General features: G+C 34.0%; 1 protein-coding gene across 3 annotated transcripts; it reads right to left on the reverse strand.

The window, feature by feature from the left end:
* Window positions 1-1,685: 1,685 nt before the first annotated feature.
* On the reverse strand, window positions 1,686-11,868 carry LOC142617593 (DEAD-box ATP-dependent RNA helicase 36). 3 transcript variants are annotated; one of them, XM_075790498.1, is made up of 7 exons: window positions 11,761-11,868; window positions 10,023-10,880; window positions 9,172-9,494; window positions 6,526-6,729; window positions 6,359-6,440; window positions 3,972-4,070; window positions 1,686-2,082 (listed from the first exon to the last, which is right to left on the reverse strand). In XM_075790498.1, the coding sequence occupies exons 2-7, from the start codon at window positions 10,653-10,655 to the stop codon at window positions 1,924-1,926; spliced, it is 1,500 nt and encodes a 499-aa protein (XP_075646613.1). In that variant the 5' UTR covers window positions 10,656-10,880; window positions 11,761-11,868; the 3' UTR covers window positions 1,686-1,923. The 3 variants fall into 3 exon arrangements, with proteins under 3 accessions (XP_075646613.1, XP_075646612.1, XP_075646615.1); XM_075790497.1 differs by having other exon boundaries at window positions 11,644-11,800; XM_075790500.1 differs by having other exon boundaries at window positions 11,556-11,798.
* Between the last annotated feature and the right edge of the window lie 4,608 nt (window positions 11,869-16,476).

Below are 16,476 nucleotides of genomic sequence, written 5' to 3' on the forward strand. Positions count from 1 at the left end.
GAAAAAATATAATTTCAATCTATCACATCTATAATATAATAATTGTTCATTACCATCAGCATTTTTTTTTTGTGCGAAAGTTGGGTTTTAATTCCGAATTTCTTATTCAACAATAAGATATTACTAGTTCATCTAATTTTGATTTAGAATGAATTTTTCTTATTATTTTGATTTTGTTTTTTTTTTTTTAGTTTAACAAAATTAGTTTTCCTAAAATAAGTTCCTTTTTAGTTTTTTTTTTTTTTTTTTGGGTCTCACTATGAACATTTATTTTAATGTTTAGGATAGAATTTTAATTTATGACATACACTCCGTATTGATTGCTCTTATCTTCAAGTTAAAATACTAATTAATTTGGGTTTAAACCTTAAATCTTTTATTCAACAATAAGATATTTTACCGATTGAGCTAATTAGAACATTAAAACGACCAAAAGTAATATCTTTCGTATCATATTTAGTAATAAGTTACCTTAAAAATATTGGATACTAAATGGATACTAAATTATTAAATTGAGAAACTTGCCACTTTTTAAAATATTTTTATAAAGTACAACTTGACAATTTCACATATTTCAATCTATGCAACTTACCTAATAAGAAAAAGGGTTTCTTACAAGTCATATAAGCTATATAAATGGATTTTTTGAATGGTTGTGATTAAAGTATAACTTGACAATTTCACATATTCAATCTATGCAACTTATTAATAAATCATGTGATTAGTACTATATATTAATGGTTGTTTGAATCACCACACAATGAGTTTAACAAAACTTTCCTCTAAATCAATTTAAAAGTAAACTATGTCCAAGAAAACAACATGCTTTTTCAATTTTGATCTCTTAGTTTCATTTAACTATATAAGGTCTTTTTGGTATAGATATTGAACCTAAAAACACACTTTTAAAAAAAAAATTTAATTTAATTTTAAACATTTGATATCTAAGGTTAAGGTAATGTGCCATGAGGGGCTAGGAGCCCATGTTTTTATAAGATCTGTTTTTATATAACAATACTTTAAATAAATATGCTTATGCTTATATTTCAAAGGAAATATGCATGCTTTATGTCAAGTTATACAAATTCTATGTAATGAGGTTTGAAAGGAAAATCATGTGGATATGCAAGATGTTCTACCCTTTTTTGAAAGTAAAGAATTTTCAAGAAATGAGAATTATGAAAAGTGTGGAAACTTTAAAAAAGTATTTTCTTGTAAACTCCTCAAGATTTCACTTATATAACTTATAAATTCAAGAAAAGGAAAATTTTAATTAAAAATTTTAACTTTTCCTTAATTTTTGCAAAAATCACCATTTAAAAAAGATACACCAAAAGACAATATTTTTTTACAATTTTTAAAATAATCTGTTGTAATTGACCCATAATAAAAATGGTTAACAGTGATACTTTACCCAACAAATTGGCCAACATTTGGTTTCATATGGATAACTTCAATGATTCGTTGAAAACTTTAGGTGACTTGAGTCCAAAAGTCCTTAAAAGACATAATAGAAAAAGGTTTGGTTCGATTCCTTGTACCATTTAATATATATAATAGAGGATTAATATATATTGATTTTTTTTTATTCAGTGTATAAGTATACAAATATCTTCATGATTTGTTTGTTTATCCCAAAAAAAACAAAACAAAACAAACAAACAAACAAAAAAGAGAACTTATACCGCCAGCTTAGAAGGGAAAATCACCTTAAGCTCTCCTTAATAAAAAAATAAATATAGACAATATATTTCATTTTTTGGTCATAATCAAAATTGAGCTAATGTTCTATAGAGAACAATGTAATATATTGACATTTTCAAAATGAGGGCTCATATATAAAACTATCATCTATTACTCATCCGAATAAGTTGTCACTAACTGATTTAGTAGAAATACAAAGGTGAAACTACAATTTTCAACCTATTTAATAGATTTATCTCTTTTTCTCTTTTTACTCCTTTTCTTCAACAATCCTTTCTCTGCTAGAGTTTTCAATTTTTGTTTCTTGCGTTCTTTTTCTTTCTCGTCAAAGCCATCATCCATCATCTTCATCACTGCCACGCGTTTGGCCTTGTAAACCTGCATATTAAAGTAGAACATACTTAAGCAGGCAGGAATGAGATCTCTACTTTAGTTTGATTTTTGACAGACAAATATAACGTCTCATACAAATTTTTTTTTTTTTTTTGGATAATTCAATCGCTACAATAATGAAGGAGGGAGAATTCGAACATGATTATCCTTAAAAATAAATGCTAAAAAGCTCTTGGCCAAGCAAAAGAGAAAAACTAATAGGCCTTAACAGCTTTAGACATGTTGACATACTTAATACATACCACTAATCTGAAATGATGAGAAAAGCTAAAAATAATAGCATCTTGATAAAATCATTATAAGAATAAGCATCTACTTCATCACAGCCTAAATGAAAACATAAGTTTTCTCCAAAAGACATTTTGTTGAAGCGTTACGAAAATTTAGGGCCTAAGGTTTCATAATAATTCAGCATTGAAAAGGTTTACATTTCAGGAATTGATTCAGACATGTTGGTACACATTGATAGATTCTGGGGATGTGTAAGAGTAAGGGAAAAGTAAGGCATACCTTCTTATCATTCAAAGTAAAGGATAAGCTAGATTAATATAAAAGTTGTGTACCACAATACTAGTGTCTAATTATCTTAAAGATTACTTGCACTTGACAGAAACCCTGGAAAATTATATGGAATCCAATATCAATGAGATTTTTGAAAACTGAACGTTGCAAAATATTACAAGAAAAGGTACAGGTAAGGCCTAAATATTCCAATAAAAGGGGGAATATTGATTTTTTTTTTTTTTTTTAAAGAGGAAGAATAAAGCTTTTATACTTTACAAGACCAGTAATGCATGCTGCCCCATGCTAAACCCAGCTTTTTAGTCTTTAACCCTTCCCATGCACTTCTAACAGTGAATGAACCTAGGGTGATCAATCCATTGTACTTCACTTATGAAAAGAATTATAGATACTTATTTTTATAAGTTCCCCTCCAAATAAGTCATAAATCATCCCAAAAAAATTCTTATATTATATTTATCCTTTTCTTATTTCTAAATTAAAAGTAACAGGACCAAGTTCCAAATGTCTAAAGTTCTGAGTTACCTAAGATGCAACTGAAAATTCTTATATAAATATAAGAATATTCAATTGCATCTTAGGAAACTCAGAACTTTGGACATTAAAGTATTGAACTAATATGGGACAACGTTGTTCTTATCCATTCTAAAAAAAAAAACTGTTATTTATATATATATATTTTTTCCATAGCTACCTCACTGCCTTGGAATGCTACTTTTTAACCATATATACATCTATAGGTATTTAACCTTGGTCCTTGAGGATGACAAGACTATTAATTTGGATGCATGTGGGACACTGAGCATGCATAATCATCAAGCAAGTTTATAGATAGTTATATGACAATTAAAAAGTTAGAAAATGAACATCAATGCTTTCAAATGAGAATGGTGATATAAATCAAATGAAATTATTTATTACATCCATCATCTAACTATTTGTAACTGAAATGGATGAAAACTGGAAAGTTCTGATTAGCATAGATTGGAAGAACTACAATTTCTCAAATATTAAAAACTGTTCCCCAGTGTAACATTTATTGCCAACGAGACTTCTTTTTGGAGTAGCGTAAGAGAAAAATTCATCATATAAAAGTCACTCATAAAAAGCTCTTGGTTTGGCTTGGCTGTTTTTGCTTGGGCATTTTTTTGCTTATGTACATATTTTTAAAGCCTCACTTTTTTTCTCGGAAGTAGAACAATTATATTTTTGCCTAGCTTATTATTTAAGCAAAATAAGCCAATTAAGAAAAGATATACCAAACCAAATAGAAAGAGTAGCAATGAATTTTTAATGTGACAATCCGGCTACTAATCTAGCAAAATCACCAAAATCATTCTGAGAGATCTTACCTTTGTAATATCAGAAAGCACCTCATTCTCTTTACATTCAAATGCTTCCAACTGTTTTCCAATATCAGCTTCTATTTCATGAATGAGAGCAACATCATTCTGCATACAACAAACATTAGAAGTAAAGAAAACAATTTAGAACTGGTCTCATATACCCATGAGGGTCTTCACTAGCTAAGATACATAGTGTGCAAATTTTCAGCGAAAATCTATTAGTTGATTATTCTTGGGACAGTTGTCCTGCAACAATACTCAGACAAGAGTTGAAAGCTATAAAGACAAGGAATATGGAAATGCAATACACTCTGTGGCATTGAATCTAAGGAAGGTCTTGTGCATCTTCATTGTGCAATGGTGAGTGAGAGACCTTGCTTTAAGAAGTACTAGAAATCCAGGAAATTTCAACTCTATTCATTTTAAATAGAGAAAATACCGGTGTGATCTATCTAGCTACCTAGAAAATTGATGAGAATGTTTCATGGAGTATTGTATACACTGGATAAACTTCCCATTGAAGCTGGAGTCCTCCATGTAAAAGATATAACAAGATGCATGAAATTCGGAGAAATTGAATCACATTTTTTCTTAGTTGCCACTTAAAATATGGTTGCTAATCTACTGAAAAAAAAAAAAAAAAAAAACTGGATTATTCCTACCATGTGACATTGGACAAATTGGGGAATTTGTCTACCTGTGCTTGTGGAGGGTTTAGGGTTAGGGGAACTTGTGGGTCTAGGGTTCAGAATTGTTGAAGAAAGGGTTGTGAGGTTGTGTTAGAAATAAAAAGATGGTTTGATGAATTTTTTATGGCTATCAGGTAGAAGAATTATGTGGGATTTTAGGGTGTTGATAGGAAAAAGAAAGGTGTTGTAAGAAAGAAGCAAAGAGAGAATTTTATAGCGTCGAGGGGCTATATGCACAATACTTGTGAACAGTCATTACCACAAGAAGAAGAAGAAGAAGAAGAAGAAGAAGAAGAAAAGAGAGAAGAGAGCGGGAGAAAAGAACACGCGAAGGCCGACATGCCTCAATGCTCAAAACACTCAATATTATCATTAATCAACTCCCACTTATTTGAGTACAATAACACACTTATATAGACCGTAACCTTGTCTTCTCCTAATAGAACTATGACCCATACTTAGACTATTAAACCAAACCCTAATTAAATTGAATCAATTCCACAAACAGAGAAAAAAAAAACCATGAACTAAAAAATAAAACTACTTATTAATAAATATAAAACCCAAGGCCCATTTCTATTGTGGAATTACTAAAATACCATTGACTCTAGAATAACCAAATAAAATATAAAACCATAGGTAACTACTATGGACACTTATTCTTGGGCCTTGCCTTAACCTAGACTTCCAAAGAGGATATTGCTTCTTTAACCATGCTATAAATGCGACATCACTATGTGTGGCTTCTAATGTACAAAAAGCTTATGTTGAGAACTTAAGATAAATGGTGAGAAGTTAGAATTTAAGTGTCCATTTGGCAAAGATTATATTTGCCAATTTATTTTACTATTCAGCTTATTTTTGCTACTATTCATGGGGTCTCACTGTACTTTTTGGTACTATTCATAGGTTTACTGTACTATTTCAGCTAATTTTTACCCTTATCTACAATACTTTCAGCAAAAAGTTTTCAGTTTCAACAAAATAAGCGTATTCCAAACGGACCCTAATAACGATATCATCCTTAAAAGCAAAAGGGACAAAAGCTGAAGGTGTCACATTCAAAAATCTTTTTCTTTTCTTTTTTTTCCTTTTTCCTTTAAAAAAAAAAAAAGATAGTCTATATAGGATTTTTTTTTCATTGTAGATAAAAAATTATAGTAAGCATATCCCAGAGTAAAGCACCCCTAAACCGCACTCAGCAAATAGTCAAGGAGAATTGTTGAGGAATTTGTCTTAACATAGTATCTATATATTCTCTTGAAATCTGTAGACAGGGATGGAGATGCAGAACCTAGCATCCACCGTTGTTTATATAAGATTTTTTTTTCTATAAATATATTTATAAAGAAGTGCTAGAGGGCTCACCCCACATACACAAGGGGTATGCAAAACGACACACCCTAAAAAAAGAGGATTTTGGGTCTTACTGCTACTGTCTGCGTGTGTGTGGGCGTGTGTGTAGCACAAAAGCACTACAAGTGGCATTTGTGGTAAGACAAACAAGAAAGCATCCCAAATTCATAATGACACATAGGAGTTTAGCCATTCATAGAAAGAAATCATTCATGACATAATTTTTAGCATTAAAATCTTTACCAAAGATACTTTCAGCTTTGATGCAGGATCAAATGATGCTCTGAGAAACATAAAGAGTTCTATATAGATCTCTCTATCATTTCTAGCAATAATTTCACTACTTACCTCGGTAACAAAGCTCACAGCCAGCCCTCCTCTGCCTGCTCTTGCCGTACGCCCCACACGATGGGTATAATCTCTAGTGTACCTGCAGTGGGCTGGCAGTTAAATCCCAACATACAAATGTCTTATAGGGAAATTGACAATAACTAAAATTAGTCAAGAGATGTAACCTAGGAATATCATAATTTACAACAAGATCAACTGTAGGAATGTCCAAACCACGGCTGGCAACATCAGTTGCAAGCAATACAGGAACTTGTCCAGATTTGAATCGATGTAGAGCAGCAAGCCTTAGAGACTGAGATTTAAAAGAATGTAATGCTGCTACTTCCTGATCAAGCTCTTCCAGTAATAAACTCAAAAGGTGACAGCTTCTGCATCCACAATGTTTTTTTTTTTTTTGATAAGTCATTATTGCTCATACTATGGATGAGAAATCAATGCACATTTTTATATTATAAATTTTCTTCACTGAAATGAACAACTAAGATAATGCTTAATTTTTTTGAGTTTTACTAGAGATAAAAAGACTTCATATTCACAATGATGAACACCAAATACTAAGATAATGCTTGAAATATCCAACTCATTACATCATTTTTTTTAATGTTTAGATAATGCTTAATTTTTTAATAAGTAATGAGTTTTATTAATGATAAAAAATACTTTTTGTTCACAATTATGAACACCAAATACCAAGATAATGGTTGAAGTATCCAACTCATTACATCATTTTTTTTAATAAGTAGACCAAATGTTAAAACTCATTACATCATTTAGAAAAATACTAAGATAATGCTGTGTGGAAGTGAAGATGCTATTGATTATGATCTAAATAAGAAAAAACAAATGATAAAGCCAAAAAGCCAAAGGGAAATATCTATAGCCATTGGGTGACATGACTCAGACTTTAAGTTCCCAAAGGCACAAGGGGAAACAGCATTACTCTTCTTTTTTCTTTTTTTTTTAAATTAGTAAATAGAAAATGACATTACTCATGAGACTCCAATATTTAGAGAGAGGAATTACATCATGTCTATATCAATTGACTTTTATTATAGCCCTGAAACTTTGATAATGGAAACTATATTGGAACACCTCACCCCAATAAAGTAAAAAAGCTAGAATGTAACCGTGAACAACTTTGTATCATGAAGAAAGATTTAAGGTTGTAATTCATATCATACTTTGACATAAGAAGGTTTGGTTACAATATTTTGAATAATTTCCTTGTTGAGAACAGGTAAGAAATTTATGATCACACTCAAATGAGGATACAATTTGGGAAAAAGAAGTAACAAAATAAGTTGTAAAAGAAACCACAAGTGCAAAATTAGCTAAAATTGTTCAGAGCTGAATCAGAATTAGTCAATCCTAACTTATCCAAAAAAAAAAAAGAATTAGCCAATCCTAAATTGTATATACCAGTGACAGACTTCTTATTTTGGCACAATGTTTTTGCAATCAAACTTGACCTAACTGGAAGTTCAAGCAATAGTTGACTGGCCAACACATATATCTAAAAAAGCAGGCAAGAAGTTAGTGGTAGCAGAGAAAATATAATACAGCTAGCTATTAACGGACGAGGTGGGCCAAAGCAAACCAGGATGACTAGAAAACACACATCTATGTCCCACCTAATTTTATTTAAGTCTCAAAATGAAAACAGGTATGTATCAAGTTGTCTGTTAAAGGATCATATTTCATAATTTAACAAGCCATCAAACTAAATGTCAAATAGGAAAAATTTTGCTAAATATCTCTAGCTACATGCTATAGGCCAAACTTACAAGGTACAGGAGAAATTGATGGGTGAGAGGGGCTTGGACCCAGCAAAGAGGTTCTTGTTCTCCACCATAGGGATCGAGACAATGAGTAGGAGAAAGAGAGATAGACAGAGTGAGAATTTTCAGATGTACACACACACGCACACAGAAAACAAATATTAAGTCATTTGTGGTGGTCTGCTTTTTTTTTTTTTTTTAATGGGTATTGAGTTACTGTTCAAGAATGACATTTTGTCTAAAGGCTGTTGATGCATACCAGTTTTAAGTTAGTTTAGCTATATTTGTTGTAAAAATTTGGTTTGTTGAGCCTGATGCTAATGCTCTAACAGAGTAATGGTTTTACTCATTCCTCCAATCAAATAAGAGCAGGAGCAGATTTTAAGATGGATTTAGTGCAGAAGGCACAAACACAAAGCATTGTTGATTTAGCTATTGTTGTTGATATCTTCTGAAAAGGTGCTCTATTTGTATGGCAAGTGAAAATGGTTCAACTAACAAACTAAATTTGCATGTGAAAGCTTGGTCCTAAGAATCCAAATCATATAGAAGCCTATATATATGATACATAATTCAAGTCACTATCAGGGGTATCAATACAACAGGTTGGTGACTTCAAACTTCAAAGCTTGAAGTTTTAAACAACAAAGGCAAACCAGCAACTAACATCCCTACTCTAGTTCTCACTTGAATGCATACTCAAAAGTCTTACTGATTTGGACCATATATGTGCAGATTATTTCATAAACACACTCGTATTAAAAAAATGGCAAATTATACTTATCAAATAAATAAAAATAAATGTAAATTACACTTTTTTTTCCCTATTGTTGAGGCAGAAAGCAAGTCTAAAGCAAGGATATATAATAAGTAATTTCATTGCATATGCATGTATTGCTATTGAAAGGTTCACAACAACCAAATGTTTATTGTGATTATATGTGCAAGTGCAATTAGGAAAGACAATAAACTACAAAAAACATCAGAAAACAGTTTCAAAAATTCAGACTGTTTTGTTCAAGGCAATAGTACCTGCAGGTGGAGACAAATATGATGGCGGACCGAACACCCATATCTTCCATTTTAGACAAAATGTGCATTAGATAAACGTCCTTCACATTGTTAGGAATAAAAATATACTGCTGTTTTAGAGTGGCAACTGTCTTAAAGCCTTCGTATGCCTCGTAGAAGTATGCCTTATTTGCAGAAAGCTCAAGCAGTGCTTCCAGTTCACTTGTCATTGTTGCAGAAAATAATAGAGTTTGCCGATTTTTTGGCAAACACTTAAAGACCACCCTTAATTCCTCTTCAAATCCAACATCCAGAACTCTATCTGCTTCATCCAAAACTAAGAACTAAACAAAACAAAAAGAACATATAAATAAGTACTTCGATTAAAAAAACGAAGAATCACTAAATGTTTCACCTCGAGTGTAAATTTAGAAATGATGCAGTGCAAAACTCGGTTGCAAGCAAATCAACCTCAGAGAAAAAGACAATGAGGCTGCATAATCAACTCCAATGGAGTTTGCTGACCCCATTCTAGTGCAAGTTGACAAGCACAACATGGCAATAATGATGACGATAATTAATTTGTGGACTATGGTTTAAAAACATGGTGAAGATGCTTCTGAAAAATTCTTAAAATTGTTGATCAATGAACTTAAAATATTGAAAAATGAAAGGATAGATTAATTAAAAATAGTCACTCCAAGAAAGTTCTATAGGTTGCACCACATTACATATTAAAGTATCTAAAATCAATTAATTTGGCCAGCAACAGTTATTTGAAACAAGATCCATCGCTGTTGAGTTGGATTAACCAAACCAAAACAAAACAAAAAGGTTAGATTATAAAAAATAAAAATAAAAAAAATGATTACCCTAGCATTGGAGAACAAGGGAGGAATATCAGGATTTTCTTCCAGCAAGACCTTGATCCTCCCTGGAGTTGCAATCACCAAATGTGGCCTCGTCATCAAAGTCTTTGCCTGGTTCAGCATGTCCATTCCTCCAACCACCACAGTACACCGCAAATGCAAGCATGACCCAAGCGCCCTAAACTGCTCAGCCAACTGGTATGCAAGCTCCCTCGTTGGTGTCACCACCAGCCCAAAGATGCCAAAGGGATCTTCAGCCAGGCGGTGCAGGATAGGCAATGCAAATGCAGCAGTCTTGCCACTGCCAGTCTGTGCAAGACCGAGTACATCACGGCCTGCAAGGATTTTTGGTATGCAGTGGGTTTGCACCGGTGTGGGTTTGTGCATTCCGAGCTCTTTGCAGGTCTGCACTGCCCACTCAGCGAGGCCAAGGTTGGCAAATGTGGCGGCGGCGGTGGTGGTGGTAGTATCATGGTCAAGGTTTGTTGATTTTTCGATATGTGGGGTGTTTGCCTCAATGTTGTGGGCAGTGGTGCTGGTGCTGGTGCTGGTGCTGGTTGTGGCAATTGGTTTAGAGCGTTTGGTGGGTTTCGAAAATAGGGGGAAGTTCTTGTCAACTAAAGCATCTTGATCCATTCTGTTTACTAGGAGTGAAAGTTCAACAGTTTGGGACCAGAAAATTACATTCACATGAAACTATCCTTTACAAACTTCTCGAAAAAAATTAATTGGAGTTCTTTCAACTGTGTGAGGTAAAGCAGCTACCAGAACAGATCAGGGATTCACTTCTACAGTTTAAGTTAACAGCTCCTCCAAAATCTAGTTTTTGTTTTAGTTCCAAAGACAGTTTGCTCCATCCTCCTGCCAGATCAGCACAAAAAATAAAAGTCAGGGAAAAAGATGGAAGCGCCAATGCCTAACCAGTTTCAGCACAAGCCAAACATATCGTTGGGCGCACCAAATAAAAGGAAAATTATCTAATATAATAATTACACCCAGGACACACAATTGTTTAGAGATTGGGCCATGCTAGTTTTATGAACCAGTACTGGGTGCAATTCAGTGCCATTGTAATTAGAACCATAAATTATGCATGCAACAACAGCAGCATTTTCAATGTATTTCAGAAAAAACTAAGACCTCTCCATTGCTAGAATGAATCCAAAATGTTCAAAAAATGACCAAAGATTTTATCGACCCATCACTTTAATTATAACCATAAACTATGAATACAACTAATAGCAGCAGCATTTTCAATGTATTTCAGAAAAAAACTAAGAATTACCCATTGCTAGAATGAATCCAAAAAGTTCAAAAATTGACCAAAGATTTCATCTACCCATCACTTTAATTATAACCATAAACTATGTATACACCTAATAGTAGCATTTTCAATGTATTTCAGAAAAAACTAAGACAAGCCCATTTCCAGAATGCAAAAAGTTCATACAACGACCAAAGATTTCATCAACCATGAACCATGTCTACAACTAATAGCAGCATTTTCAATGTATTTCTGAAAAAACTAAGACCTACCCATTGCTAGAATCCAAAAAAAGTTCAGAAAGAATGACCAAAGATTTCAACAAAAACAGAACAGCATTAAGAACAACTTGAATGATACCAATTTCGCAAATCAGTTTCTGATATTGCAGCTTGTTCACTATGTAACTTGGCCTTTTCTTTTTCAATTTTCGCGGGAACCAAACAGGGATTGAAGAAGGTTGATGAGAGAGCTCACCTTGGTAAATTGGGTGTAGAGGCCACAAGTTTGAGAGACTAGGGTTTTTGAAGAGAGAGATTGGGGTTTTACTTGAGAGAGAGAGAGAGTTGAAGGCGGTGGATTCTGGGTCGTTAAACCCGTGATTCGACCCGATTTAATAACTTATATTTTTCTTCTATTTCTTTTTTTTTTTACCAGATTTTTTTTTTCTATTTCTATTTAATAAGTTTTATATATATCATATTAAATAAAATAAAATAAATTTTCAGTTTTATAGGCTTTACTTTATGTCACTAAACTCTTATTACATTTATTATTTTTTCTTATTTTACATTTTTAAAAGAAAAATGCATTCATAATAATTTCACAACAAATATTGGATGTCAAATTGTTACTACTAATGTAATAAAATTCTGCAAAACATATTATGCCTTGTGAGTTGTGACTAGTATTAAAAAAAGATGATATGTAATAATACATATCATCTTTTTTTTGTCAAAAAAAAAAAACTTACATATCATCTTCTTATTATCATGTGATTCACATTTTTTTAATTATTAAAATTTGTATGAGTTTTTAAATTTTTTTTATGAAAAAATAGGTAATTCCATTAATATATATATATATATATATATATATATATATTATTTCTTTTATTCCATTTGAAGTTATGTTAACAGAAATTTTAGCTAATTTACAAATTAATGGGTGTTTGGCTTTTATTTATTTTCAATAACTTGTTTTTATAGTGCTTTGTTAAAATATATAATTTTTCAGTAAATTTTATGTTAAATGTGTTACAAAAAATTAAAAGTTAGATTATTTTATAATTAATTTTAAAAAAAATACAAATGACTTAAGTAAAACTTTTTTTAAGTAAATCCCAAACGCACAATTAATATGTCTTGTTTATTCTATTAAATTAATACAAATCTGTATAGATATTTTATTCACAAAAATGTTATTTATATGTCTTTCTTTCCCTCTTTTCTCTTTTTCTACAATCTTTCACATAAATATTGTTAGTAAATTTAATAACAAATTTAGTGACATAAGTTTTATATAAAAAAATTAAAAAAAAAAAAAAAAAGTTTTCATTTTATTACCTGTATGACATGATTTTCCTACTCCAAGGATGAAGTCCCTTCTCTTTTCGGCTAATTATGACAAGGAGGTAAAAATCACAATTGGATAATAGACTAGACCCAACACCATAAAACCTTGGGAGTTGAAATTATATCAAATTAAATTACAATAAAAATAGTAAAGTGTTAGACTCATGTAATTAGAAGTAATACTATTTACAACTTATTACCTAAAAAATAAAGTTAAATTTTCATCCGTACATGATTGTTGTTAAAGGGTGTTTAGTTCGCTTAATATTGTGAACATTCAAATAGCATTATAGGAATGTGGGATAGAGTTTTACATTAAAGGATTTTTTTTTTTTTTTTTCCTTTGTGCTTTTGGTTTGTAAATTTAACAATAATTTTAGTGACATAGAAATTTTCACTTTTTTTTTTTCTTATAAGTATTTAAATGACATGATTTTCTTACAACAAAGATAAAGGCACTTCCTCTTCGGCTGGTAGTGGCGAGCAAGAAAAATCATGATTTGATCATAGACTAAACCCAGAACATATTGATCAAGTGTGAGTTTTTTTGTCAAAATGAAATGTTCTAACAATAAAATAAAAATATATAGTTTTTTGTTAATTTATATATATATATATATAAAATAGAATTTCAACTTATAGCGTTCATCCCATAATTATTGTTCTTTTTTAATCATTAAGTTAAAATATCAATTGGTTTATAGTATAAACGAGGTTAGAATCTCTCGTTTCTCAAAAAAAGAAGTTAGAATCTCAAATTTTTTATTTGACGATAAAAATTTTTACCAATTAAGTTAACTAGAATCCATATAATAAAAAAAGTGATAGTGTTGTGTTCATGTAATTCGATGTAATATCACTTCTAAACTTAATTTCTTGAAGGAAAAAAAATCAATAATTTTTTTCATTTACTATATGATTGCTCTAAATAAGGGTTTAGTTTGTTAATAGCTTTATAACTATGATTTTAAAAACCGGATTGAGACCAGCCAATTCAACCAAACACTTCTAATATTTTTAATTTTTAGTATATGTGGGGGGTAAAAAGATCCTGATGGGAACATGGGCCTTTTGGGCCGTGTTAAGGAAGGCCGACCTGACCCTGGGTTTGGAAATTGTTAATACTATGGGTCGGCCCATGCGCCGAGGGTCCGAGGACCCAGCCGAGGGTGAACTTACCCTCGGACTGACACCAGAGAACCCGGGACTTCATGGTACAGGTTAGGGAATGACACGGTCAAGACCAATGGTTAAAAGGGGTGAACCCTTGAATGCCCCAGAAGCACCAGTGTTGAAGAAATGTCAAAGACAAAGGCTGCTACCTCCACATTAAAGACCCTGCACCTACCACCCTGGCCGCATTAATGGGGAGGTGACACTTACACAGTGGAAGGGAAACTTCTAGTTACTGTTCAAAGGTACTAAGAAAAGAAATATCTATACTAAGGGAGGAGTTGGGGGCAACACGTGTATAAAGTATTAAGAAGAAGAGTATTTAAGAAAGACCTGGAACAGAAAGGAGGACGGAACTTTTTGTAACCTAAAAAGAAAAAAAGACAAAGAGAGAGATAATATAAGAACAGCTCTCGGCTTACGTCCGAGGAGACCTATTTACGTTACTCTTTGCTGTTTCCTAATACTGGCAATCTTTAGTTTGTCATTTAATCTTCACTCACTTCTAACCTGGGTTTCAAGCCCACTCTCTACAAGTTTTCATTGTTTAAGGCTCATTGGGCCTGAGCCCATAACTGTTCTTGGGTCCAGGTGCAATTGTGCACTTACAATTGGCGCCGTCTGTGGGAAATCTAGTCTGGAAGTAGTAGAGATATTATGGCAGGCTTAGGCTCTCACCATGCAGAGTCACAAGGATCACAACCGGAAGATCATTTCGAACGTCTTGAACGTCATAGGGATCGTGAGGGAAGCGTCCATACAGAATACCCAGGGGATAGCCATACTCAAGGAGGGGGTAGCACTACCCACGATGAGGGCTCTAAATCCATGCAGAAGGAAATTAATCGTTTGAAGAGGAAGTTACGCCGCGCTAAACGTAAGGTTTCTCCGTCCTCATCTAGTTCTTCCTCAGAAAAAGATAGGGGAGTTGGCTACGGTTCAAGGTCATATTCCCCCACTAGCGCAACATCCTCCGGCGAGGAGGACGACCAATCAACTCGCAGACGTAAGAAGCTTCGTTCTAGGGGCTTAGGCAACGATACCATGAGTAGAGCGTTGCACCAACTCTCTAAATCTCCGTTTTCGCGGAGGATTGAGAGGGGAAGGCTTCCCAGGAGGTTCACCCAGCCCACCTTTACCATCTACAATGGCCGGACTGATCCGGTGGAACATGTGAGTCACTTCAACCAAAGGATGGCAGTGCACTCTCATAACGAGACTTTGATGTGTAAAGTCTTCCCCTCCACTTGGGACCCGTGGCTATGAGATGGTTCAACGGTCTCAAATCGGGGTCGGTAGGCTCGTTTGGGGAACTAACTAGAGCATTTGCTTCGCGGTTCATCACGTGTAGCAGAGTCCCTCGGCCATTGGACTCGTTGCTATCCATGGTTATGAAGGAAGGGGAGACACTGAAAGCATACTCCGACAGATACTGGGAGATGTTTAATGAAATAGACGGCGACTTTGATGAGGTGGCGCTTAATACCTTTAAGGTGGGCCTCCCTACTGATCACGACCTACGAAAATCTTTGACGAAAAAGCCCGTCCGCAGCGTACGCCGTCTTATGGATCGTATTGATGAATATAAAAGGGTAGAGGAAGACCAGCAGCAGGGAAAAGGGAAGGAGAAGGTTATCCCGCAGGAGAGAAGGGATTTCAGGTCGGACAGATATCACAACAACAAGCCGAGGAGGGATTACATTGGACAAACCGGCTTGGCAGCACCCCAGCCGTAAATACCGTGTTCCGAGAACCGGTGCATCGCTTATTAGAAAAAGTTCGCAAGGAGCCCTTCTTCGATGGCCCGGCAAGATGGCAGGGACCCAGCGAGAAGAAATCATAACCTTTTCTCGTCGGCACCATCAAGATGTGGGCCACACTACCGAGAACCGTCGGACCCCGTGGAACCATCTAGAGCAGCTCGTCGGTGAGGGAAAGTTGAAGCAGCATTTGTGTCAGCCCACTGGGCAGGTCGGTCAAGTTGGTTCAAACAACCAGAGGAACAGTTCATCTCGGCCAGCATTGGGAACCATTAACGTTATCTTCGCCGCACCTGGCAGGACCGGCTCAGGTCCCACTCGGGTCATGGCGGTTTCCCGTCCGCAAAGCCGAGGATGTGGGTGGTAGGCCGAAGAGATTAAAGAGCACCTTACCTGTCTTGGGTTTCTCCGAGGAGGATAAAATAGGGACTATCCAGCCCCATGACGATGCTCTTGTGGTTACCCTCAGAATAGGGAATTATGACGTGAAGAGGGTGATGATAGATCAGTGCAGAGGTGCAGATATCATTTACCCTGATCTATTTAAGGGGTTAAGGTTGGAGTTGGAAGATTTAACTCCTTATGACTCACCTCTTATTAGCTTTGAAGGGAGAGCCGTTGTGCCAAAAGGACAGATCCGTTTACCCGTTCAATCCGGCACAGAAACGGTTGAAGTAGATTTCATT

Source organism: Castanea sativa, chromosome 11 (assembly GCF_040712315.1).
Source record: "Castanea sativa cultivar Marrone di Chiusa Pesio chromosome 11, ASM4071231v1".
NCBI lineage: Eukaryota > Viridiplantae > Streptophyta > Magnoliopsida > Fagales > Fagaceae > Castanea > Castanea sativa.

Excerpts from the sequence above, each read along its gene's own strand:
- LOC142617593 (XM_075790498.1), bottom strand. The coding sequence starts at position 10,655 with ATGGATCAAGATGCTTTAGTTGACAAGAACTTCCCCCTATTTTCGAAA. Across the intron at positions 6,441-6,525 it reads GTAAATTATGATATTCCTAG|GTACACTAGAGATTATACCC; the intron begins GTTACATCTCTT and ends AGCCCACTGCAG. Across the intron at positions 2,083-3,971 it reads TGCTTTCTGATATTACAAAG|GTTTACAAGGCCAAACGCGT; the intron begins GTAAGATCTCTC and ends TTTAATATGCAG.